This window comes from Rhopalosiphum padi, chromosome 2 (genome assembly GCF_020882245.1).
Source record: "Rhopalosiphum padi isolate XX-2018 chromosome 2, ASM2088224v1, whole genome shotgun sequence".
Lineage (NCBI taxonomy): Eukaryota > Metazoa > Arthropoda > Insecta > Hemiptera > Aphididae > Rhopalosiphum > Rhopalosiphum padi.
Window position 1 is genome coordinate 8,738,423 of NC_083598.1, and position 27,616 is coordinate 8,766,038.

Genomic DNA, 27,616 nt, shown 5'->3' on the forward strand with positions numbered 1-27,616 from the left:
TCAACTTGTCCGGACCATCAGAAATATACCGCCTACGCCAGAGGTATCTTCACCTAAGCAGAATAATACGCATTATAATAGCGGTTATTGTACGCATGCGACCTATTATTATACAGGACCATTCTTTTGATACCAACCAGCTCATAATTATACATATCAAAATATTTTAATAATTTAAATTAATTTTTTGAATGTTGTAGTGATTTATCGACGCAAATAATTGGCTGTCAAATGTCATCATATTGTTTCTATTGTTATTAACTGTGATTTTTCGTCTATTTATATTTATATATCTGTGGACACTGTGATTATACCACGTGCACGTCAACACACACTTTATATATTATAATAATACAATATAATATCTAATATAAAATAAATTGGTGCACAAAATACGATTTTTCGTTTTTCCACCCGAAATAAAATTCAAAATAAATATTATTTGTTAGATAAAAAAAGTAGTTATTTTCATAAAACCTCGTTATTATAATATTGTAAGGTATAAGAAGTGGCAAGGAATTTAAAATGAAAAACGAGATTGTACGCGATAAATATTGTCATTAAGCACCACGTATACGTGATGTGTAACACTCGCGTAATGTCTTCAGATAATATTAATTATTTTAATAATATTTTAATCATTTACATATTATATATGACGATGACAACGAAATTGCGTTATCACGCATACAGCTCGTGGCAAAGGCCGTTTCATAATGCGTTCATAATCGGTGCGACAACGATGACGTTTTGGGGTGGTGTGCTCAGTCTTACGCGGATTGCCGATTTGTAGAGTCCGTATAAATTTACCGTACGTTTTGTTTTACAGGTTGTGTCTTGATTATCACTGCAAAGACGCTGCACATCTCCAGCTGGTATAGTGGCCGCATAATAAAGTCGCACCACTTAATTAAAAAGTTGGGGCACTCAATTCAGCGCGAAAAGAGGCAATACATTTGAACCGCAACCATGGTGAGTTTTTTTTTTATTAATTAATTTATAATTACTTTTATATAAGCTGAGTTCTTTGTATTTAATCATTATACCTACGTACACCGTGGTCGGCATTGTTATAATTTTATTTAAATTATAAATATTTAATGTATTACTTTTTTTTTTAAATAATGTGTCTCATTTTTACTTGATATTTTTCTAAAGTTGAATTTTCTATGGGATTTTATTAGACTTATAAATAGGTATTGAATGATGAACCAACAGTTTTATATTTTAAAAGAATTTATAAATTTTAAATTAGAGGTGTGAAGATGTATGGACCATCCTACGAAATTATGGTGCACTATTCAACCCATCAACAAGTAATAATGCTGACACATTTTATCCATTTTTTATCGGATAATTACATGTCTTTATCAATTGGGTATAAGTCTATGTTCAAACTATAGCTTTCATACTCAACATTCCGTATCTCGATAAATATTTTTGGAAAAAAAATGGTTTTTATAATAAATTGTACGTGTAATTGTATAATTTTATGTACTCAATTTCCCTATCATCACATCACTTCACTTCTCTTTTAATTAAACTTAAATGCTGATAAATAAGACTCTATTACTGATTAATTTCATCACTCATTGATATTGGGTTTTAAAAATGTCGATATTCATTTAAGTATTTTGCTTTCGATTTGTAAATTAAAAGTATACACCAAGCATATCTCTATAAAATATACACGTACGTTTAATTAGTGGCCTAACCAAATTACAAACTACACAGCATTAGTTCATTGGTAAAATTAGGATAAATTTATTTCATTTAATAACATGTCTAATTTATATAGCTTTTTGTGGAGGATTGGAATGTGTTATTATTACAGTAATTATTATAAGATCAATTATTTTCCACATATTCTTTCTATATAGGTAATAGGTTATCGCAAACATTTTTTTTATTTTTATACTTTAAATGTCTATTTTTATTTTATAGATGATCGATTTAATATTTTAATATAAATAGATAATTCGTAATTGCGTTACAATTAATTATTGTTTATTATCTCTTGACCCTTGTTAATGAATTTTTTTTTTTATACCGAATATCCATTTATGCAATTGCATTTTAACTAATATTCTTAAAACGTAGTAAGACAATTTATATGTGAAGTACTGCAGTCTGTAATATACTAATATGGACTTTATATCATGTGCCTATTGCTAAATTTTTATTCAAGTTTTTTTGTGATTCAATTAATCAAAAATGTGTAATTAGAATAAATAAAATTTATTAATAGATTAGAAAACAAAATTATTCAAAAATAACATTATGATTAGAAAATAAACTCCGGGAAAAAAGTATCAATTTTTTAATTATTCAAATAACACTATCGGTTTATGATAAAACTATATATATATGTATATATATAATGATCACATGTTAGTGTATATTATAATTTTTGAAATATGTTGATAAATTTTGAACCTAGCACACAATTGTTTTTAAATATCTTGGTTTTATAAGACTTGTACATTTTTAGTTAAAGTGTAATCTATGTTACACATAATACTTTAGTTATAGTTAATGCCTCGAAAGACGACTCATTCATTGACATTTATGGTATTGTTCACATCCCAAGTTCTAATTTCATCGATTGTCCCAATACCCCACTATTCCTATTATTATTATATTTAAGCATTTTAAGTCTAGTTGAAATTAACTATATCTTATAGAAGATCCCCTATAGATACCCTATATATATATATATATATATATATATATGTGGTTTTTCGTAGGTTTTAGTATAACGTAGTTAAACAAATTGATATATTCAGAAACAAATCTTCGATAATTTTTACGAATACAAATTTCTTATTTTCAAAAATATTATTATTTATTTTAAAGAGAAACCTTGTATAACCATTCTACTATCATAATAGTTTGTGTTTCAACTTTCAAAATTTAATACAAGGTACAAAGGTCTTTGTAGTTTTTTAATTCCTTCTGTATTGTGGTAAATATAGATTTATTTTCGTTTGTATGAATAGGAAAAAATAAAGAATAATATAAAATTAATTTTAAATAGATAATTTATAACGAAAAAATTATATCATTTATTAATTTTTAGATATTATTTTATATCTATGAATATAATATATTATAATATTATTATAGTATTTTTCTAAAAATTTTGTTTATAATTATATTCTACTTACGATTCATTTTATACAAGAATAAGTATTAATATATGTTATATCGTAAGTAATAAAAATTATAATCCATTAAGTTCTAATACTAAAAAATCATAAGCTCTATTAAATTCACTACTGCCCTCCGATACGTTTAGTCGTATAGACTATTGATGGATTATAATTTTATTATAATAGTGAAGTCCGTCGGTGTACTGTACAGAACAATAAAGCGTGGACAACGCAGGGCATATTTAACAATACATAATTCCGATAATTAGGGTATCTATTTTTAGATTGAGTATACAGTTGTCCGTCTGTGTTCGTGTCGCACCACGTAACCGTTTTTTTTTTTAATCATATATGATATTTATACTTACCTATGCCGAGTATATTATACCTATGTGTTAGTTAAAAAATATCTCATTATTATAGGCCTGCACACATGCATCGTTTTTTTTTTTTTTTTTAAATGTTCAATATTATAGATAAAGCACGTTTCTGCAAATATCTCTCTTGTCCAAGCACATTTTTCGGGGTTTAAAATAACGACGGACGAGGATCTGCGTACAGTCGCAGTTAATTTGCGGCCGTCGTAGTAAAAGTAGCAACGTCGTGAAAAAAATTATAAAAAATTATTTTACTTCTGGGCCGCCTTAGACACAGTAACTTATAATTACCCATAACTTGCACTCTATTGACGATCTACAGGCAAACGGTACCCATACTCCATACTCGCATTCCTCCAGTGTATATTCCACGAAATCTTCAATCATCGTGCGACGAGTCTACTGTCGTTACATACTCTCCAGTAAGTAATTACACTATGCACTTTATACGCATAAGACATTTATATGTATATATAGGTTGAAACTCCATTTAGGGAAGAAGTATTTTTTCCGTTCATTTCTCTCACATCCGCCCTACAACACGATATAATTGCGTACACAATACAATATCGTATCACCACCGACTACATATATATATTTAATGTATATAATATATAATTAATTTATATATATGAAATATACTTTAGTGTTTGTCTGGTCGCGTATGAGTGTGTATCTACTCACTACGCCTATAGAGTTTATTTTTAAAGACGTTTCAATTTCTTGTGGGCCAAATAACTTGTCAGCGATCCACTTTTTTCCTCGCTCTCTCTTTGTCACTTCCTCAGTCAGGTCCCAGCGTCCCTTGAATATATTGCTGTCTCGCGGTGTACGGATATTCGTGTAATATATAGAACATAAAATATTGTAATAATAATAATTGTGCTGAAGACGCACTCTAAATACCCTGCAGTGTAAAATATTTTTATTAATTATAAATTTTCGAAGAATAAGCAAATACAGTGGTCGTTGTTCGAATTTCAGGGTTCCCAAGGAGAAGAACCGGAACTCCAGACGTTCCTTTTGGACGAAAAGTCCAAGATGAAAGAAGTACCGCAAAACAAGTAAGTTTTATTAATAATTTTTCTATTCGTAAGTTCTTTTTTTCTTTCTTGAAACGTTTGAACCAAAGAAAGGGATCTTAGTTTACATAATATATAATATATGTAGCTAAAAAAAATGTAAATCGATGGTTGGTAGGTATATTATAAATTTAGACTCGATGGGGATAAAAAAATATGTGAATTGTGTAAGTTGCGGATACATATCACTCACTCTACTCTTTTGACGATTATTTATGAATGGCATTTTTATTTTTAATGTCTACGAACAAATTTTTTTTTTAATTTTAATTTTAAAATTTAATTAATTTCAAAAATTAAAACTTTTTTAATACTTGACATTTTGTTACTCGGTGCGTTATAATGTTATATACAAGGTAATTTTTCAATCAAGCTCACTCACAATTTTGTTTTAATTAAATTCTTATTTTATTCATTTATATAAGTATAAATAAAGACATTTTTTTATAATTTTTATTTGAAAAGTTTAATGTATATAAATTTAAATTTGGACATGGTGTTTTCGATTTTTTAAACTTTGTGTACCAAGGATAATATTTTACGATAATTAGAAGATAAGGTGGTCGTGATGATTTGATATTTTAGTTATTATTATTAATTATTAGTTATTATTAATATTTATCTATAAACATTTTATAATTTGTAAAATGTTTTAGGATAATCAGTAATAAATAATATATTATAAATATTATATTTAATCAATATTAAATATTTTATGTAAATTCGTCATAACAGACTATTATTCTTATAATACAATAAGTTTAGTAATACAGAATATGATTGGTAGAATTTTGATTTATATACATTAACATTTCAAGAAAAAAAATATTCTACTGAGCAATTAACTTAAAAAAGAGAGGCCATCATTTGATTATTAGAACATTGCACTGTCTTAAGACACTCCTTAAATGATATAAAAGTCTAAGAGATAAAATTTAACCTAACTTATTTTAAAATATGGTTCTTGAGTAAACTTAAAAATGTTATAAATCGAAATTAGAACGATTAAATGATAAAAATCGGTTGAGCATGCTTAGTGAATCATTCTGTATATGTAGTATATTCGTATTTTTTTTGTCCAGAAACATGGCGCCTGGCAAGAGACGTCGTTGTTAATTATTAGTTTTAAAAAGCGTGCGCTTCGAACTCTGAACCGATATAAATATGTAATAATTGCGTACGATTTCGACGCCAGCGGTGTGCTGCACATTGATAATTATTTAGGGCCCACATACATATTATAAAAAATATATAATATAAAATGATTTATTTCGTTTGAAAATATCGATATGTGGATTCGATTACTGTCAATTTGTAACCAGATATAATTCGCATGACCCCACGTAGTCATAGACATTATACCATATTACTCGTTTATTTTAAAAGGGTGAAAATGTGAAATGGTTTAACGCCGGCCAATTTTGGAATTTTGGCATTCGACGTTCATTGCCCCGCTTGTCAAGGCCGCTACTATAAACATATTTTGAATGTTATTTCCGCGTACCCTAGCAGAAATAATTGTATGATACCTACTGATAATAATACTAAAGTTTAGCTGTTGTTGTTGTCGCATATTCGTATTGTAAGCAATATGTACGCGAGTCAACGAAATCGTATCTGTTTATGTACATTTTTAGACGCTCTAAATATCTATGTTTTATTATTGCCATATTAATATTATTATTTATTGTTATTGTTTTTGTTATTTCTTTTGACCCGATTATGATGTTTAAACATAATAATCAACGTTTTTAAAAAACGCTTTTAAGACAACAGACGTTATTGTTATTGATGACTCATAAAGTAAACAACACGGAAAAACAGAAAAACATGACCGCTCATCTTGTGCAGTTAATAGTTAATATGTCTCTGTAGTACTGCAACTATATTGTTATCTCAACACTAAGAATATATCATTGTTTTATCACAAGTCCGAGCTATCGTGTTATGTGATTGTACTATTGTAGTATACCTATATAGACATATAGTTACTAAAGCCACCGAGATTTTGGCTTACGTTTTAATATATGGATAATTATTGTTAACAGATGCGTTTATCGTAAATTTTAATCGTTAAAAAAATGTTGAGCCACCGTGCTACCGATAAATTATTTATTTTTAGTGTACAAAATTTATCGTAAGAAACTTTTTTCAAATATTGATCATTATACTTAATACTAGTTGATCTTGCACGCGTTACCTGTGACATATTATGATTTATGTTTGTGGATTTACCCATTTTTTAACTTTGTTAAATTTAAGCTACACAGAATTTTAAAATAATCGTTTGAGTAGTTTCGATCAAATTTATAAATCTAAAATTATATACAATCATAATAACTATTTTGTTTTATGAGATCAATGGTAACTCTATAAAAACAAAAAAAAATATTTGTCTTTGTGAACCGACAACGTCATTATATCATTATTTGTATTACTACAGGAATAAGAAATAATATATAAAATATACAAAAACATATTGTTGAAATATATTTTAAAGATATGTATAATACGCGTCGCAAAATATTATGAGAAAATAGATTTTTATTATATAAACAACAATTACTTTTAAGTGATAAGTAATTATGTTATTGGTTTAATAATTAAGATAATTATTTTGTGGTGAAAATACATTGTTTCCTATAAATATAACTCGAACAACAAATTATTTTATCCCGACAAACAATTTAAGGTACCACTGCCATCATAAAAGTGTTAGTTATTTTTCATTATAAAAATAAACAGTCGTCGAATATGACAAATATAATAATATATTCATTCGATTAATTTGAAGAAATATTCACAAATATATTATAATTTGTATTCATCTATAGTTGATTCGTAGGTATAGGATATGAACATTGAATATTTTACTTTGTAAATTTGTTATTGCTATAACCTTACAAAGAACCATAAGTCATAATATTATCTAGTTTTATATTTTTATTTTCATCTGTTACAAGTGTTTAATATTATTCAAAAAAGTTTTGGTATGATTATCTAATGACATAATAGTTTTCGTTTATTTTTAAATAAACTTTTATGTGTTTTATAATTTATCACGATTCAATCAATAACTGAGAACAATGATTACACGTATAGACGGTGTTATAAGAACGCATTTTAAATATACGTATATAGAACAAAACAATGAGACATATGTTTATTAATAATATATTTATTTCAGACGAAAAGCTAGCAAAAAACTAGAGAAAAGCGAAGTCGCACACCTCAATGGCATCGACTACTTCGATCCATTCCTTGAAAGAAACTTAGAACACCCTACTACGTAAGTGTGGTGCCTATATAGTATATTATATAGGTACTATATGTCAATATTATACTAATTAGTAATTACGTAGTTGAATATAAATATATAATATCGTATTCATACTATTTAATCAATATCGTCTATCGTACTGATTTAATTTAAATCAGGCATATAATTTATTTACTTGTAATTTAATGCTATTACAATATAATATTAATTATTTTGATTTTATAGAAATGGCGAGACCCTGACTCATTTACTCAAAGCGTCTCTGGGAACCGGGATCCTGGCCATGCCGCAAGCTTTCCAGTGTTCAGGACTTATAACAGGCATATTCGCAACAGTGTTCGTATCGTTCGTGTGCACGTTTTGTTCGTATTCACTGGTACGCATGTGTTAAATATTATATAACATTAGCTTTATGTTTTTTTTTTACAAATACATAAAATGTAATTTAAAGACATATACGTATGGTTTACAAAGATATTTCTAAAAATATTATTAAGTCACCATATACAGTGATTCATAGAGGATCATTTAAAAACTCGTAGGAAATAAATCATAAAAGATCTATAAAACTTTAAAAAGTCACTATTGTGACATGCACGTTTATTAAGCCCAGATATTATAATAACTAGTAAGGCACAAGAGTTAAACATCAATTTACATCAATTACATTTATCAACTGTTTAACGATATTATTTGAAGTTATATTTTTAATTTATTATTTTATGTTTGTTAAAAAACAAAAATATATATATTTGCAATATGCTTATTGAATTAAATGTATTAAATACTTTTTAAGTTAGTTATATTATTTAGTAATATAGTGAACATTATTAAATATTTGTTAATTTATACAATAACTATATAATTTATAAAAGTTGGAATTAATTTTTAAAAAGCATTTTTTATGAAATTATTATTTTTTTTTTAATAAGTTAATTGAATCGTGTACTAAGTAAGCTGCTTTTTAGTAGTTGGTAATTAACAAAATGTATTCGTAGATATTTAACCAAATTAAGTAATTTATTATAATCCCTTGTTGTGGCATTACGCATATTTTTATTTATTTTTTAATTTTTAAAAAGTTATATTTTTTTACATTGGATCTAAAATATTTTACATAGATTTATCTAGTGTTCTTACCATATATATATATATATTATTTTTTCGTCATTTTACAGGTGAAATGCGCACACACGCTTTACAGGCGGACAAAAGTATCGTCCATGGGCTACGCGGATGTAGCTGAAGTGGCGTTCGCCAATGGACCTGAATGGTCTCGGAAATTCTCGTCGCTTACCCGGCAATCAGTGCTTTGGCTGTTGTTCGTCACATACTTCGGAACATGCAGCGTATACACGGTTATCATTGCCTCGAACTTCGAACAGTTGTTCTTACATCATATGGGTTATTCGCTGAATATCCGGTACTTTATTGCGATGTTGCTCATACCACTCATACTGCTCAGCTACGTGCCAAATCTTAAATATTTAGCACCCGTGTCCATGGTCGCCAATCTGTTGATGTTCGTTGGTCTGGGCATCACGTTTTATTACACGTTGTTCGACTTACCCAGAATTTCGGAAAGGCCGGCCGTAGGGACCTTTGCAACGTTTCCTACATTCTTCTGCCTCACCGTGTTCGCCATGGAAGCCATCGGAGTGGTATGTATTATATTAATCGAGCTTCAAGAAAGCATCAATTAGACTAACTTGATAGAGAATATAATATTAAAAATATATGGGTTTACTTACCTAATATATATATATATATTATTTTTTAAAAACACAAAAACAATATAAGTCAAGAAAAAATATTTTTCAAATATTATCACCAGGTATATTTCTAATATATTCATATAAGTTAGTGTACAAAGTTCGCTGCGTTAAAGTCACTTTTTGTGCTCTTGAGTCAACGAAATCTCATTAATATTTCCGTCATTTTACTATAATACTATCCTCAAACCCTCTTACTGATTTTACTGATCAACCAACATGACTTTACTATTTTATTTATTAACGTCAAGCTGCAATTTTAAAGGCAGATAACATAATTTGATGACGTATAATGGGATTCGACTTAGATTTTCATTATTTATTGTAGGTGATGCCGTTGGAAAACAACATGAAAACGCCTAGAAGCTTTTTGGGAGTTTTCGGTGTGCTGAATGTCGGCATGGGTGGCGTGACTATTGTGTATATTCTGCTCGGTTTCCTCGGTTACTTGAAGTACGGTGAAGCAACGGAATCGAGTATAACGCTAAACCTTCCCACTGAAGACATGTGAGTATAACACACAGCTAGATCCATATATTTTATCATTTTTCCATGTTAGGATATGAATTGATTACTAGATTTATTTATTTGAATAACGTAACTCCTGCCATTATGTAATATACTATATTATTGAAGAAAGAAAAAAGAGTGAGCATGATTGATAAATCACTATGTATATATTAAATGAACGAACATTTTTTTCGATGAGATTTAAACTGTGTGGTTTTACGTTTGATAACTATTTTTTAAATTTCGGCTATACAGTATAAATATTTTGGTTGAGACGTATAGCTAGGTGATGCACTATTGAATTAAATTAATTATTATTTATGCTTTAACGACAAGCGCGAAAAAACTTTAACTTATTCACTATTAATGGCGGCTATTAATGTTTTTGTGTATGTTTATTACAGTGCTGCTCAAGTTGCTAAAATATGTATCAGTTTAGCAGTATTCTGCACGTACGGTCTACAGTTTTTCGTTTGCTTGGAAATCGCGTGGACCAAAATCCAGGATAGTTTTGAAAAAGCTACAATTTACCACAATTACGTTCTAAGAACGGTCATGGTGACCTTGTCTGGTGAGTAAAACAGTGCCGTAAATGTAATTGCATGTAGAATTAGATCGATTTTTTTTTCATTTTGTATTGAAAGAAAAATGTATTTCATATATTTCTAATTAATTTTCTATTGATACGTAGAAAAACAATTTTTTTCAAATACAAATGAGTATGCTTTTTGTCAAAAAAAAAAAAAAAATAATAATTTAAAGTAAACACGTGGCGTTGACTAGCTTAGAACATTTATGTGGTGTATAATAAGGATCAGGGTTAAGATTTATATTAAGTGGTATAAAAAATGCAATGTGCAATTATTATTTTTTTTTGTTTAAGTAAATATACACACGTGCATTTAATTTTTTTTAACGTCTACGTACGCGTCGTCTGTTCGTAAGTTATAACGTAGACAATATAAACACAATATTTTAAGACGACTCGTATAAGTAATAATAATTAAAAACTGCACACTAAATAACTTTTATAAAATTAAAATTGATGTTTGAAAAAAAAAATATTTATACTTATATTTACTACCGACATTTTTTTTCTGATATCCCTTTTATTGTGATCAGTTAAAATCGCCTAATTTCTAGATTTAAGTCTTTGCCTATATGATAATCGTTTGTAAAATATGATGATATGATGGCTATGGTGATTTGAATATTTTAGGAGTTAATATATTTATCTATCAACTAAATTAATTATTAAATGGAAAAATGGGAGTGCTTGGTGAATCATTAAAAATATTGAAATATTTTATAATAGATATATGTTAATACTATTAATAATTAAATGTTTGTGGTTTCACAGTGGCGATTGCGGTAGCTGTACCGACAATCGGACCGTTCATCGGACTCATCGGAGCCTTCTGTTTCTCGCTGCTCGGCATCATCGTGCCCGTGGTCATTGAGTTTGCCACGTACTGGGACAAAGTGACCATCTGGATGACCATCAGGAACGCGGTGTTGATCGCTGTCGGCTTTTTAGCGTTGGTCTTTGGCACGTCCAACAGCGTCTTCCAAATCATTTCCACGTACGGTCCTGCCGCTCCCCTGGCAACCAACATGACTCATTCGGCCGCCCAATGACCGGAAATCCGGCCACATCATCGACCACACAGCCAGCCAACTCCTCTCTCCCCCCACAAAATTCGAGACTTCCGGTCATGCCGAGTACATCGTTACGATAATTATATATACTCACACATATATATATGTATTTATTAACGCGTGTATACGTATTAAAAATTTATAAATCGAGATCGGACGACTGACATCGACAAGTCAACTGCCACACGGTTAGTCTTGGTCATCGTCGTCATCACCATTGTTTTCTCCGACGGGCGCCCGTCGACCACTGCGCGCCAGTGCGTATAGCTTCGGCGGGCATATAATAGCAGGTGACAGACATATATTACATAATAATATTATTTTTAGGGCGCACTCGCACATCGAAAAAAAATGTTTAAGTATTATATTTATATTACTATTTTAATTTTAATTTATTTTCTAAACATAATGTCAGATTTAGGATTAATCATTTTCATTATTATTGTACGATCGGGGTTTTTTTTATTCGATCCAGACAGGCTTTACAAATTATATGATATTATAATTAAATAAATGTTTTTCATTTTCTTTTTTTATATATATTTATATGTATTTAACTCGTATTGGATTTAAGTTAATAAGGTATTACAATTGTATGTTATTTTTTTTTGATACATAATAATAATTAATATACAATTTTAAGATAATGATAAAAATATTTATTTGTTGACCTTATATTTGTTTGTGATTCGATTAATTTTCGAACCAAATCAAATTTTTCAGTAGTCTAAGAATAATTAAAACGACAAGTGAAATTCGGCCATCCTTCAGTTGGAAACGCTTAAAAAACCTCTATATTGTCTACAATTATTTGAGTAATCGTTTTCAGTTGTACAATCTTTATGGATGAAATTATCACCAAACGACGTTTGTTTTAGTCGTACATCTCCCGGATTCATTCCAAAATATATCCCATACATAGTTATATTGATTTGTATTATACTTTTATTATAATATTGTTGAAGAAAAATTTAGATAAATTTAAAAATTTATGTTGATTGCTGACTATTATTGGTCGACGAATACGTATAATATTGAAATTTACAACTTACAGTATAATAAACGACCATTAATCAACGCATTTTTAAAGGTTACACCGGTATATATTATTATGTTGTCTTTGTCTTACAAACGTAGTAAAATACGATATGGAAAATGTACGTTGTATTAGAGTGAATTGAAATCATGTATTATCAAACTTAAAGTTAAGTTTTTACGTTAGCTTTTTTGTTTTACGATATTTAAAATGTTATGCAAGTAATGGCGATGAGCTTGTAAAATATTACAATTTAAATTTCATTCGCTTATCGCTGAAAATTTCAAATATATAAATTTCAACTTATGATCGTTTTTATAACTTTAAATTTAAATAATCAATAAATCCACACTAATATTAGTTAAATATAGACGTATAATACGAGATACTTGCATAGACTAAAATGCAGTGTCGTAGACACGAATTTTCATCCCCCTATGTATATATATACTCCAAACAACTAGAAATAAAAATTGATAACATAAGATTATCGTTTTTTCTACAATCGGTATAATGTATTAAGAATATATATAAAAGAAAAAAGGTGATGGGGGGATCCATCCCCCATATGCAACCGTTTCTACGTCTATGCTACAATGGCGACTACAATATGCCTATATTTTTGGTTAAGTTGCACCAATTGCGTATTTGAACCACCTATAATATTGGGCTATCACATGATTAGGAGCATACAAACCTTTTTTTATGACACGATTGAGCGATTTTGTCGATGAATTTATAAGGATATACGTAGATATTTTTAAAATATGAATAAGCAAATTTATAAAATTCTATGATGTTGCATTGTTACCATTTTTCATTTGTTATGTTAAACTATTGTGAACTACATAAAATAAAATAAATTAATTTTATTATAGTTACAATTATATACAAATATCATGGTTTCATGTTCACGTGTGATGTATTTACTCTTTGATAATAATAATAATAAAAATAATACAAATCGGTCTTGGATATCATATCGTTAATGGTATCGAAAAATAAATTATTTTTATAATAATTTGGGTATTATTTAGATCGAGTTACCGATTTATTTTCACAATATTTGGTATTGAATTATGCAATTCGTGGATTTAAATGTTTTAAAAATTATAAAAGATAACTTAAAAATATGATATAAATTCTAATTGAAAAATAACTATGTATATATGCTTATTAAATGAAAAAAATTGCAAATGTTGTACTTAAATTTGGCTTATTTTAAGACTTTTAGTATAACTTATCTTTGTATATAACTTATAAAATAATATATCATAAAAAGTGCTATTTAAATCAGCTGATATTTTTTTTTTGATTATTTTATGTATGATTGTCACAACTTATATGCAATGTCTATTACGAAAATTGATCAACTTTTTGAAATGAGAAAATGGTAATTTACATAATGTAAATAATATATAAGATAGGTATACCTAAAAATAGGAACCGAGTGTTTATTCTATAGGACTTATGACCTGCGTATAACAGCAAAAACTAATGTTGAAAATATGAGCGTTTCATTTGTTCAACATATATTTTTGCATACAATAATTTATTTTATTATTTTATGTGTAACTTATATAATTTTATTTAAATAAATGAGATAATATAATAATTAAGAGATTATAATATAGTAATAATAAAAATGTAATATTTTGTCCTGTAGACTTTAAAATGATAAAAAATTGGTGCGTTAAAACTTCTTATGGCTATATAAATCATTAACACAATTCACAAATATATATAATATCAGACATAAAATATTATTAGTTAGTTTTGAGGGTAGTTCGACGTCTTTGGTAGCCCTTTGACACGAGATTCGATGCAGTTTAACGCTTCCAACATTGGAAAGAGTTCGGTCATCAGTCCGTTCGTGACGCTCACCAAATCTTCTTCGGTAACGATGAATCCATCTGTAAGACAAAACATAGTAGGTAAAGTCTCAAGCTGTTCGAATTTCTTGTATTTATTTTTTGATTTTATTTACCCGAGTGTTTTTCGATCAAAAGATGACAATATACGCTCAATATGCTGGTGATATCATCGTCGTCGTCATCCGTTCCGGTCGATATAAGTTCATCGAGCCAACGACTCCTACCATAAATATATGATAACTGATTAGATATTAAGATTGTATAAACAAGTTGCTCTTACTATATTAATTAACTTTAAAACGTTACAATATACAACTATATTACTATAATCTTACATAATTACAATAAAGGTAAAACAATAAATGTAATAGTCCAAGTACAAAGTTAATAAAAAGAAACAAAAGGTTAAGGTCTCCAATTTGGTTGTTATGTATTAAAAATACTGTTATTGGTCACGTTATTTGTTTAACAATAATTATTAATTTATATTACGTTTAAACAATTTGTTAGTGTATTTAAGGTCTATTAAATTTTAATTTAATAATAATTGATATGAATTAAATTTAAACTTATCTTGAGATATTATTTTTAATTATAAGTAATCGATATAGAGAAATTATAATTTAAAATTATTTAATCACTTGGAAAAATAATTTTGCTATTTGTGAGTTAATTGTATAATAATATGTAAGAAAAGAACTATTTAAAATATTTAACGACGGACATTAACTTCCAATTAAAATTAAAAATATATTTATAGATTTATACCATGCATCTAACACGTAAAAAACAAATCGAAAATTATTAGTATTTAATTTTTGTTTAATCGGAAAATATATAAGCAATTTAAATATGACGTTGACATATTATAAAGTGGCCTTAATTAAATTACAAATATAAATAAAGTAAAAGAAACCATTAATATCTACTTAGATATAAGATTACAGATTGCATAATATGCAAAAAGTATTTGATCTATTCAATAAAAAAAACTATTTTATTTTTAGGTTTAAGTATCAAAAATATGAATTTAAAATTATTGCATCGAAATATAATATACCTACATTAATATATAGGTATATAATTAGCACGAAAAGGCAAAAGCTGTCTCGAAAAACGGAGTGAGCATACTTACATACAAGTTACTCTGTATAATTGTTTTGTAATTTTAGTCGTTTAATTGTCCACATACAGTGCTGTGTGATCGGTTATCTTTATTATTATATAATTTCTTTATTAATTGGTTTTTGATGTTATATTTATATTCTGAGACTACGCATTTATAATTATTTTATCTAATATAATGATTATTATGCTATATATTGTTATCTTTATAATTGCTGAGATATAATAATTGTTAGATTAAAAGCTAAATAAATAAATAAATTTAAAAAAAAAATAATCTAATTAAATCGTGTTACGAGTGTTACGACCATTAAAATAATTAACCAAAATAGTATATGTATAATTGATATTACTCTGCAAATATCATAATGATTATCACTACATAATATATACTTGACATATAGATTAAGTATAGGTCAATGTATATATTCTGTGCACTAAGAGTATATCGAGTGAACTGTATGTTATGTTATAACATTACATTAACATTATTTTGTCATCGCATTAGACGTACTTATTCTGTTTGGCGTACGTCAAAGCGTTAGGCCAGTCTGACTCTTGGAGTATCTGCACCAAGCTCTCTTCGGGCGTTGGCGCCAGCGGGTGTGTGCCGCTCTCTTCTTTGGCACGCAGCAGTGCTCTTCTTACGGTACTCACTTCGGCCGACAAGTTTTGCAGCTATGAAAAGGCGAAAAAAATCATATAGAAATCATCATACGGAGTGAACGCGAGTCACAAAAGTAACAAAACACTCACTTTATTGTCGGTGGCTGAGACGGACAGTGCAATGTACATTTTTGCGGCTGCTTCCAAGAGCAGCAGCAATTGCAAGTGCAGTTTGTATAGAGCTTTGCCTAAATCCAATATTGACTCTTCATTTGAATAACAACTACCGCCAGCACCGCTTTCGCCGCCACCACCTGCTCCGCCACCACCGCCACTGCTCGTGCTCGATCCTTCCGGCATGCGTTCGCCAAGTTTGCACACTTTAAGCGTGGTCCGTACGGAAAACAGACACTAGAAGAAATTTACAAAATATTATGTTGTATAAGACACCACGTTGTTGACCTATCACCACCTACATCTAGGGGTCAGTTATCACTTCTTTAACTAAGCTGGGCATATATTGAATTTACATGTTTAGTTTTGATGAAGATGTAAATACCGAATCCATAATATTATGTTTTAGTTATTATAGAAAACGAATAATATTATTTAATATCTGTTTGGAATATTATTATAATGACTTATGAAACATAATATTATATTATAATATATAAATGAGTGGAAGTATTTTAATGTATTTTACTGATTGCTTTTTTATTTATCCCTTTAGTACCCTTCTTCAGCCAATAACAGGCCTGGATTATTACAATCGTAGGCTCTAGGCAAAGCCGTAACTGTTGGAGGGTCCAGGGGTCCGGGCCCCCAAAGAATATTTTAAAAATAGAAACATTTTATAGTGGGAAATAAAGTTAATTGACTATATATTTTCAGTATTTATATTTAAAAAAAATGTTGGACCCCCCTCAGAATTTTTTTTCAGATGCAGCCTTGGCCTTAGGCTCAGTGCTTTTAATTCATATGGGCTTATACGACCACGCGGTGTCCAGTACTTAAATGGGTATAAAACCTTCTGTTTAGGAGAAGAAGTGTTGAATTTCGGTGTTAATCCTTTAAAAACAAAAAAAAAAATCAAATCTAAACTTTTATATGATAATAATTTTAACAAATCTTAAAAACAATTAATTTTACTCCAAGTCTTCAAATATATAGAAAATTAAATTGTTAAAAACTATAAAAAAAACTTATTTTACACCAATTGAATATTTCTTTATCCCTCGTATTTAAGTATAAAACAAGATAATTGTAACAAAAATAAATAGTAGCCACACATTTTATTTTTGTAGGCCCTAGGCAAAGTGTCTATAGTAGTATAGTGCCTATGCGCTAATACGGCTCTGATCAACAAACCATTTTAGTCAGTACGATCGCTGTGAACTGTTTAAAGTTCGTATTCAGTACCACTACTACATAATATATCAAAATTAAGTTTGATTTTTTTTTTATCTAGAAAATAGAAAATATATAGAAAATTTCATAATATACTTCGGAAGTCTGATCTTTACGATCCAACAACGTGTCTATGTGCTCCCGTATCTGGAGCATCGGAAACCGTAACGCACCATCCATCTTCAGTGCAGTCGGCGAGAACCACACGAGCGGTGGGTCAGCGTGGGTAGTCAATACTATGATGGCTGAGTTAAGGTGGGTAAGCATCTGTCGGCAGTTGACATGGCTCTGGGCGCAACAGCCTGTCGTCGCCGGATCTTCTTCTACATACTCGTTTAGTGTCACGCAAGCCTCGCGGGTCAGCAGAACGCATTTCCTAATAATGTCCTGTAAACCACACACGGAATTATATACTTAGCAGGACATAATATAATAATAAACGTTATAACATATTGTTCGAAAGTATAAGCTACTTAAGAATAGATACAAATATTGAGTGTTTTTAAATGTTATGTTTAAATCTAAATGATCAATAAAAAATAAAATATAAAGCTTACAACAATACGCTGCTTATTATTTAGTGTATTAAATTTATTCTCAACTGTGGAATTTTTGTAGCTCGTAGATCTGCGTTAAAAATTTAACTATCCAGCTAAAGTATTTTATTTTATTAATACAAGACAAGTTCAAAAACAATTAGGTAAACTACGTATAGTATAATGAACAGATCAATTTATACAATATGTATAAATTACGATATATATATAAGTTAGAAAGATAGAGTAAGGTGTGCATCATAAGAAAAATAATAAATGGAAAATGTTCAAAGTAGTTTTCCGGAAAAATTAATATATGGCACCTGCCACGGGGTATGTCACATGTGAACAGGTAAATTGATTAAGTAATGCGCACTAAAAGAGCGTTGCTGCGATCAGAAAGACTTAGGTGATAAAATACATTTTGAGGAGGGGCATAGTAGCGTTGAAGGCAAGAGATATACAATCTAAATGTTAACACACGTAGAAATCGTTTTGAACTCCTTTAAACATATCATTACAGCCTTCAATTGTAATAAGTGCGGTATCGATTTTTCACGCAATAGGTTATAATATTTTTCACTTATACGCAGGGCGAACAATCAAGCAAGTCCACCCCTTGTTTCTTTTAATAATGAATTTATTAAAATTCTGATTTTTGGAACTTTTAAATATACTTAAATATCATATTTTCAAATTACTGTGATTTTTTTGTACTATTTTAGGAGTATCCTGTATTGATTCAAACTTTTATTTTTCCAATGAGAACGCCCCCTTCCTATCGCTTTCTACTGTAAATTATCAAGTGAATAATTTTTCTAAAAAATGTTAATGTACTTAATTCAATATTCAAACGAGTAATCACTTTTTAAAATTATTTTAATAAAGTTAATGGTCTTTAAAAATATAAATTAAAATTAATTCATGAAATTTTAAATACCGTAGCTCTCACTTTTTCCAAACCTATCATATTTTATTCTTAGTACACGGAATGAAATACTCAAAAACTATTGGTTCGAATTTTAATTTTAATACGTCAACATTTTTAGAAAAATTATCCGCTTCATAATTTATAATGGAATAGTGTGGTTCTCATTTGAAAAATAGAAGATTTTAATTTCACAAGACACTCCTCTAGGCACAAAACGTCTTAATTAAATACCTGTTTATTTTCTGAAATAATTCAATTATAATATATTACGACTTCGTGTTCTGGTACTATACTGAAAAATATGTCGTCGGGAATCTCACCTTAACTACTCTGTGAAGTATGTGGAACATATGTAGAGCATTGGATGGCTTTTGGTCCAACAGTGATTTGATGGTGGACCTCCAACATTCTTCGGTATCGTCTCGTTGGAACGACATGAGCGCGTTCAAGTTTGGTGAGGCGTTGCACGGCGTCAAGTCGCCCAGATCGCCGATACTCGAACCACTTGAAACGTAAATAAAAAGATAATTAATTATCAATCGTTAGGTAAAATCGTACTCGCAGACTCACGACGTGTCGGAACGCGTTATTGAATCGGTGCGGTCACGGTGGCCGTCACAGGACGCGTTATCCGGTTCAAGCTGCGCGTTGCACGCTGCTATCTCGTCCAGAGGTGAAACGGAACCTAGTTCGTCGTCCGATGATTCGTCATTGCCCTTTTTCACATTCAGCATCGGAGTCTGCTCGCTGACGCTCTCTTCCACTTGACATATGCCGTCCGCGCCCGTCACGTACGTGGCTGCAACACCACCTGGCGCAGTTGTGGTCGTCAGATCGTTGCCGCCTAATGGTAGTCTTCTCACACCCCAGTTGAAATTGTCCGTACTTTCACCCTGTAAACATCATATAATTTCGGTTTATTCAGACTTAAATACAAATACTTATTTAAAAATCGAGTCATGCGTGTAGTCACTACATATTTGCAAGATTTAACGTAAGTTACTCAATATTTCAGAAAATATTTTTTTTATATAATTTTAATAAATTTAAAAAAAAAATCAAATGTTTGAATATTTTTTTTTCTTTTACATTAAAAAAATTTTTTTTTACTATTTCAAATGATAAAATACATATTTCATTTCATATCTTGAAGCAGAATTTTATTCCAAATATTTCAATCTATAAAAATCAAATTTCGGACAAATTAATTACAAGTACTTAAAGTTTAGATGAGCAGATTGATGGACCAACATTTTACAGAGTATTTCTGCATCACTCAACCTCGCCGATCTAAATATTAAGTACTTATAACTTATAAACTACTGGATTTTTATCGTTATTAAAAAATTTTAAAAATAGTAAAACATTTATTTTTTAATAACAATATTGTTTTTAACAATTTAAAATTATGTAAAAAAAATGTAATTGTCTTACGTTAAATTAATCACCTGATATAAATATATAGTGATTAGTGAGTATCTACACATATATTATAAGGCTATACGCCAAAACGATCTAAAATATTACCGTCATCGATCATACGAATAATTATTCGTGAACTACGTTATTATAATATTAAAATTTATAACAGCAGGTGCATACCTCGACGCTTTCGCTTTCATATTCGAGGAAATCGAAGTCTTTGAAGACCGTACCGAAGTGATCAGCATTGTCTTCGCGTTCTTTTCGTGAATCGCTGGGTATGGATACGTCCGGAGCAGAAACTTCTTCGGTGCTGCTAGCTCTACTTGAATGGCGTTCGAGCAACTCGGAACTTTGGCTAAATATCACCTGATAAGAGAAAAGTCGAAAAACAATAATAGTAAGTAATTTTGTACTTGTATAGTGATTAATTCCAACGTGCTGACGATTTTCTGGCACAAGCAATGTGTGCACGACGATCAGTAAATTTTAGGGATGGGTTCTCGAACTTATCCAACTTTAGAATACTCCGAAACTCAAGAAATTCGAACAATTAGCGGTTCATTAGAAATAAACGCTATAAATTAAATATTTTGAACTCAAACATTTTGAACAGTTCAAGAGGAATCAAGTTCATTATCAATACTATTATAAATATACAAATCTGTATCCTAAAATACTAATTTTTATCTCTTCCATCACCCTTATCAGTTTATACGATTTTATAATTGTGTTGTTATTTGATTATCAAGATGTTCGAAGTGTTTGAGTAAAAATAGATTCGAGTTCGTGAAGTTTAGCCCATCCCTAGGCTAGATTTACGTACGTGGCTGTCGTTATACCACATAACGAAAACAACAACAACAAACAAAATACATAGTTATTTGATGATATCGCGTATAAAATTCGAAAGCGAGCGATTAACGCTAGTGATATAAATACGAGGCATATGATTTAACTCTAATAAAGTTATATAATATTTAAAGCTGTGCTGAATCTTTGGTGGAAATAAAGCCTTAAATTTGTAAAGAATATACCCACGGTGTATTGTACACAGTTCAACAAGTGTTGTCCATAGTTAATTTTTAGTCTTACTTAAAGAATACGAATTTTAATTACTAATTTAAATAATATAATACATATTTATTAATTATATTTATGATAATCATTTAAATGGTCCAAAAAATAATCAACTTTATGTGTTGATATTTATACTTATCAAATATATTCTGAATACTCATGTAGCTACTTCAATAACAATTCTATAAAAATTGTACTCACTACTAAGTATTCATATAGGTAATATATATTTAGATACATTTATTTCGAGCAATTAACAAGCTCAAAAAGCTTCCAAAAATGTATAGGTACATAAAATTTAATGTTCAATAAAATTTATTTTTTAAATTTCTTAAAATACACACATACACACCACGCCCTCCTTATATAGTGCTATGTTATTGTAACTGAAAACCAATTTATATCTTTTGTAACTATACTTATTATTAAAATTATTTATTATTTAAATTCGTATAACGTAATTGCCATATGCTGTATTTGAATCTAAAGGCGTATATTTAAATACTGTTCGCATTCTTACCTCGCCGATAATTTAAACATAACAGAAAATTATTAACGATACATTTTAAGATATTGCGCAAGGGAGGGATGAATAAAAATCATTACGATTTAATTTTTTTTTTTTCAATAATTTATAAATACAAATTCTTATCTTTTTTAAGATAAGAGTACTTTTTATGAAAAATTTTTAATTCCTAACGGTTTTTCAAAATTATGAATTATATGCACATCAAAAGTAAAATGCCAAATCAACAACATGATTATACATACTAAACTAAAACAAAATTAAGATGTTTGTTTTCGTACACAGTGGTGTAGCCAAGATTTTTTAATGGGGGAGGGGTTAGGGTTTAGATCTATACAGTAAGTATAGGTTTGGTACTTTCATGTTTATTGAGCTCTTCAATTGATTTTTTTCAATTTGAAAAATGTTCTAAAACAAGTTTTTCTAATTTAGCAACTAGAGGTGATGTACGACAGACTGCAGCTATAATACAGACAATATTTTCTCTACAAACTTCTTAACCTTATTTACCTGCATATATGAAAAAAGCAATAAATCCCCCCCTTTTATTGCTTTTTTATATTTACAGGTAATAAGGTTAAGAAGTTTGTAGAGAAAATATTGTCTCTGTTATAAAAGTAGATTATTGAAGTATGTCATAACATCCAAAACCGCTCTGGCTACGCCACTGTCCGTATAATAATATTATGCTATTAAAGTATTAGACCATATAATATTATTATTGTTAGTTCACTAAATCAAACACACAACATTAAATCATATTAGTGGAATGCCCGTGTATTACGTGAGACGCATACATTACAGATTATAATAATATAATATATAGCTAGAAATGTGTCTACCCATCAGCGCAATAAACGTTTACCGTACCTTGTTCAGTGCGTTTAAATCGTCCTATAGGTAATTCATATAACAATAATAATAAAATGATTAATCGACGGGTTATTGTGAAGTATTTTTTTTTCTACATTATTCGACTCATCGGGTCGTAAAAATAATATACAGATAATATACGTACCGAAGGGCTCTTCGGCAACCCAACTCGTTGCCCACAGCTCATCAACAAACTAACCAATAATTCTCGAACTCGGCTCTATATAAGTGATGATATAAAATGTTAATACAGGTGTGCACAGGACGTGATGACGATGTGTTTTATACTTGACATAACCAAGGTCTCTTCCATCCGGGAACCGCGGAGTCGGAAGGTGATAATGAAGTGGACCGTCTTTGTTGCAGTAATACACTATTGGAGTTGGCCGATTCCAAATCCAGTGTAGCACTTACCGCCACCTTGCGACCGATCAGAGGCGTTTGGGACATATCAAACGTGAAATCCATGGTCCTTCCTATTTATAATACACACGCAACATGCATAAAACCATTATTAACGAGTAATTACCACGGTCGATAATAATATAATATCACGGATAAATAAGTACCTGGCAATTCTTTTTTCATGAATACATCGATGTCAGAAAAAGAGTAATGCGAAGCAGTGGCGTGCGAGTCCCAATAAATGTAATGAGTGGAGGTTGGAGGAGCGACCAACGTAGATGAACGGGTCACAACCAATTTTAATATTTTCAAAGCTTCTTTATAGTTAACACCCTATATAAACAAACAGTATGAGAGTATAATAAAAAATATATTTTATTTTTTAGGTTATATTTACCTCGATGTATTTAGCGATTACTCTTAGAAGATCGGCGTTAAAGGGCTGCGAAGAGGTAGACGACAAGTCTACATAGTGCAGCATACAATGAATGATGTTCAACACTGGTAGTTGAATGATATATGGTCCTCTCTCTAGCACCTTAAGACATAGTTAGCTTTAAAAATTATGTTACACAGTTTATAAATAAAAATATTTTAATACATTAATACAACAACTGTGATTCATTAATACACATTTTATGCAGTTAGATGAAATGAAGTATTAACCATTTGAGAACAACGCTCTCGAAGTTTAAATACTTACTTATTGATTCGACCGTCTAGTTAATACGTCTAGACTAGATTATAACCCTTTTAAGTAAATATAGTATAATGTTGAAAATTAGATAACCATGAAAATTACTCAACTACGTAAAATATGGAATAGTTAAAATAGTTTGGAAATACATTTTACTCACTTCCACTAGAAATGCAAGCATGTTGTGACTTAAGTGAGAATACGCGTCATACAAATATTTAACAACGCATTTGGTCCACTGAAAACTTTCTTTACTAAATGTACGTCGGCTATACAGTGTCATAACCGTCGCCAAATTCTCCAATTTCATACTTTTATTCGTACACAACTGGAAATATAATATTAAAAAATAAAAATTAGTTTGGGCGTAGACTATAGTAATCAAAAATGTATAAACAAAAAATTCTTCCATACATATATATTGCTATTTTAAATACCGATAATTTAATAATTTAAGATTTTTCTTACTAGATAATGGGTAATCACTATGTTTTAATACAATGAAAATAATTTTGAATAATAATTTGATAACGAATAACCAAGTTTTTCGCACTTAAGTAAAAAATATAACTAGTAGTTGTGACGGTTGTATACACCAGGGATTGCTAATCCATTGAAGAACAATTTGAGAAAAATAAAAATATTCACAATATTTTATTTTAATTTCACAGCTCATAAAACACGTCTAACAAATCAGTAAGAACAGATAAGTGATGAATTTTTTGTCTTATGAAATCTCTTATATTATGTTTACTAAATACATTTTACTCATGTATATAATATTTCTCATTGTTGTATGACACGCAGAAAAAAAATTAATACATTTTTAGCACGCGATAATAGAAAAATGTGCCATCCTTTATATATACCATACTATTGTATTTCAACAAAATTCAAGTTAAGTGATTATCTTAAAGAAATTTCATTTTAGATTTTCGGTTAAATTGAAGTTTAGTTGCTATGCAAAATTATATTGTGTCTGTTCGCAAATCAAAATCAATACAAATCTAGAAAGTAACTGCAGATTTCATAGGTAGATAACTTTACTGTTACCTTGTATCTACCAGTTATAATTATTGTATATTTTATGGTAGTATAAAAAATCTATTTAGCGATTATCATAAATGTTAATAAAAACATTTTAAATATTAATTGGATTTTTTGCCCGAATGAGCGTTTTAGCATAATATGTCATACACTTTGGATACTAAATATATAGTTGGTTATTCAAGTATGATATTTTATAATTAATGGGTATTTCTATTTTTAAAAGAAATTTAATTTATGAAAATAGTTTTTTAACGATCTCATTGCTCCGTATGATATTCAATAATTCGATCGGACAGTTTTAATAAGTGAAATAACGACAACAAAAACGCTAGCGATAGTGTTATCATCGATTGGTATACACATACTTGAGCAATATTTTCAGCGCTCATTATGCATAACTCGTTAGCGTCTTCATAATGCAACAGCATGTACGGTAGGAGCGCGACGACATTCATGGGAAACGCCAAACTTTCGGATGGATCGACCACCAACAGGTCGAGCAGGGGCGTCAGCTGCGACAGGAGCGGCACCACGTGTTCGTAGGTCACCGGGTTGGTGCACCCCTTGAGAAGGAGCGCGTGCACGCCCGGGAACGATGGCGTCCGCAACTGGACGGCCAGTTTGTCTACTTTGTCTCGGGTGTCAGGCCGGTCGAGCGGCAATCTCCTGAGGACCCGCGACAATAGCCGACACGCGAGCAGGAACTCGTGTTCGTAATCGGACTCGAGCAGCGATACCGCTAGCCAGAACAGTTGACCAAGCACCGTTAGTTTGTCGTCCTGCGTGGCCGAATCGCCGAGAAGCTTAAGGTTCTGTTGAGTGGCCGCGCAGTTGTTGGATTTGCAGCCGCCTCCGCTATTGCCGCCATTACCAACTCCGCCGTTGCCACTGCGACCGTCGTCCTTGACGGTCACATCAGACCCAGCAGCCGCCGTTGAGGACTGCGAATACGGGACAGCTCTCCGGGAATAATGGGATACGGAGTAACTGGTGCTCCGGAAGTGCGATGCCTGATTGAAGCACGTGGGCGGCACGCGTCGATTGATCGGAGCTTTTTGCGCGACCGACCGCTGTAGTTTGCTTCCGCTGGCAGCTCCACCGGCGACGCCTCCACCGCCGCCTTCCACCATCGAGTTAGCGTCCTTGTTGTTCAGATTCGGAGTGGACTTGAAAATGTCTCTGGTCATATCCAGAGGCCGGAAGTCCGTCTCCAACGAGTCCACGGCCGCTTCCAAGGTCAACAGCAACTCTGTCACGTAACCCTATAAGATAAAAACGAGAGCCGTGTGAAAACGAGTAAGATAAAACTTACTGGGCAAAATGTACAATACAAAATGAAAAAAACACGTAAACTAAAATATACCTAATATACATATAGATATCAATATCAATATTAAAAGATTTGAAAACTAACCTGCATATCTTCACCCTGTTCAGCGACGGTTTCGATTAATCTCGATAGTATTTCCGAAAGCATTCGGCTAGTAATTGGTATACGTAAAGCTCTAAAAATCTGTTTGACGAATAAAAAAATAAAAATGTTTTAGTTTAATGTTAAAATTGAATAAACAATTTAGGTAGATATTATGATGTGTTATTATATTGTAGTTAATTAAAGTTTTAAACATCGAACGAAAATCGTTTTTTTTTTAATTTCACCAAATATTTGCAATAGTATTTTTATAAATGATGAAAAATTTAAAAAATATTTTGAACTTTTTTGCTATTTATAGATATTTTAAAATTAAATACTTAAATGAAAAAAGCCATCAAGTAGGTAACTACTACTGTACAGAAGGTGTCGAGTGTACCTTGTTATTGAGTAGACACTGTGATGGATGTGTTAAATTTAAATTCAATGATAAATCATTGTATACGATAAAAAACGATTCTGAGCGATGACGGTCCAAGTTTTTAGTAATAATTTTAACAAATATTCGTATTTTTCCCTGAGATTATTTTTAAAAGTACGGGGAATTTTTAATTTTAATTTCCCAAAAGTACCGGCAACTTAAGATATAATTTACTAACAAAAACCGTCAATCAAATTATCAGACTTTCTTTTTATTTATTAGAAAAAAGTGTTGTCAGACACAAAAATGAAAAAAAACAACACATCATTGTAAAATTAATAAAATAATTCAATAAATCAATTTGCTCCGCTCAGAATCTAATAATAATTTCTCCCTAACGTTTTTAGTTATTATGTTTTTGTT

At 30.0% G+C, this 27,616-nt stretch overlaps 2 protein-coding genes across 7 annotated transcripts in view; one reads left to right on the top strand and one right to left on the bottom strand.

Annotated features, from left to right (window-relative positions):
- LOC132920138 (proton-coupled amino acid transporter-like protein pathetic) overlaps positions 1-12,479 on the top strand; it is a 31,189-nt gene extending 18,710 nt beyond the window's left edge. For 3 of the 4 annotated variants that reach the window (XM_060982302.1, XM_060982301.1, XM_060982300.1), the window contains 8 exons: positions 830-972; positions 4,514-4,593; positions 7,799-7,900; positions 8,117-8,267; positions 9,070-9,552; positions 9,992-10,170; positions 10,578-10,744; positions 11,534-12,479. In XM_060982302.1, the coding sequence (XP_060838285.1) occupies positions 970-972; positions 4,514-4,593; positions 7,799-7,900; positions 8,117-8,267; positions 9,070-9,552; positions 9,992-10,170; positions 10,578-10,744; positions 11,534-11,811 (1,443 nt within the window). In that variant the 5' untranslated portion in view covers positions 830-969 and the 3' untranslated portion in view covers positions 11,812-12,479. Of the gene's footprint in view, positions 1-829; positions 973-3,714; positions 3,952-4,513; positions 4,594-7,798; positions 7,901-8,116; positions 8,268-9,069; positions 9,553-9,991; positions 10,171-10,577; positions 10,745-11,533 lie in introns of those variants that run through there. The other variant, XM_060982303.1, reaches the window with a different exon arrangement.
- Positions 12,480-14,375: 1,896 nt separating this feature from the next.
- Positions 14,376-27,616, bottom strand: part of LOC132923197 (protein furry) — a 108,529-nt gene continuing 95,288 nt past the window's right edge. For 2 of the 3 annotated variants that reach the window (XM_060987049.1, XM_060987048.1), the window contains exons 31-46: positions 26,815-26,913; positions 25,766-26,662; positions 24,511-24,678; positions 24,051-24,191; positions 23,818-23,986; positions 23,537-23,724; positions 23,394-23,468; positions 23,246-23,269; positions 20,950-21,138; positions 19,918-20,240; positions 19,668-19,851; positions 17,977-18,267; positions 16,624-16,884; positions 16,382-16,545; positions 14,856-14,962; positions 14,376-14,781 (exon numbers count right to left, since the gene is read on the bottom strand). In XM_060987049.1, coding sequence (XP_060843032.1) covers positions 14,639-14,781; positions 14,856-14,962; positions 16,382-16,545; positions 16,624-16,884; positions 17,977-18,267; positions 19,668-19,851; positions 19,918-20,240; positions 20,950-21,138; positions 23,246-23,269; positions 23,394-23,468; positions 23,537-23,724; positions 23,818-23,986; positions 24,051-24,191; positions 24,511-24,678; positions 25,766-26,662; positions 26,815-26,913 — 3,423 coding nt within the window. In that variant the 3' untranslated portion in view covers positions 14,376-14,638. The remainder of the gene's footprint in view (positions 14,782-14,855; positions 14,963-16,381; positions 16,546-16,623; positions 16,885-17,976; positions 18,268-19,667; positions 19,852-19,917; positions 20,241-20,949; positions 21,139-23,245; positions 23,270-23,393; positions 23,469-23,536; positions 23,725-23,817; positions 23,987-24,050; positions 24,192-24,510; positions 24,679-25,765; positions 26,663-26,814; positions 26,914-27,616) is intronic. The other variant, XM_060987050.1, reaches the window with a different exon arrangement.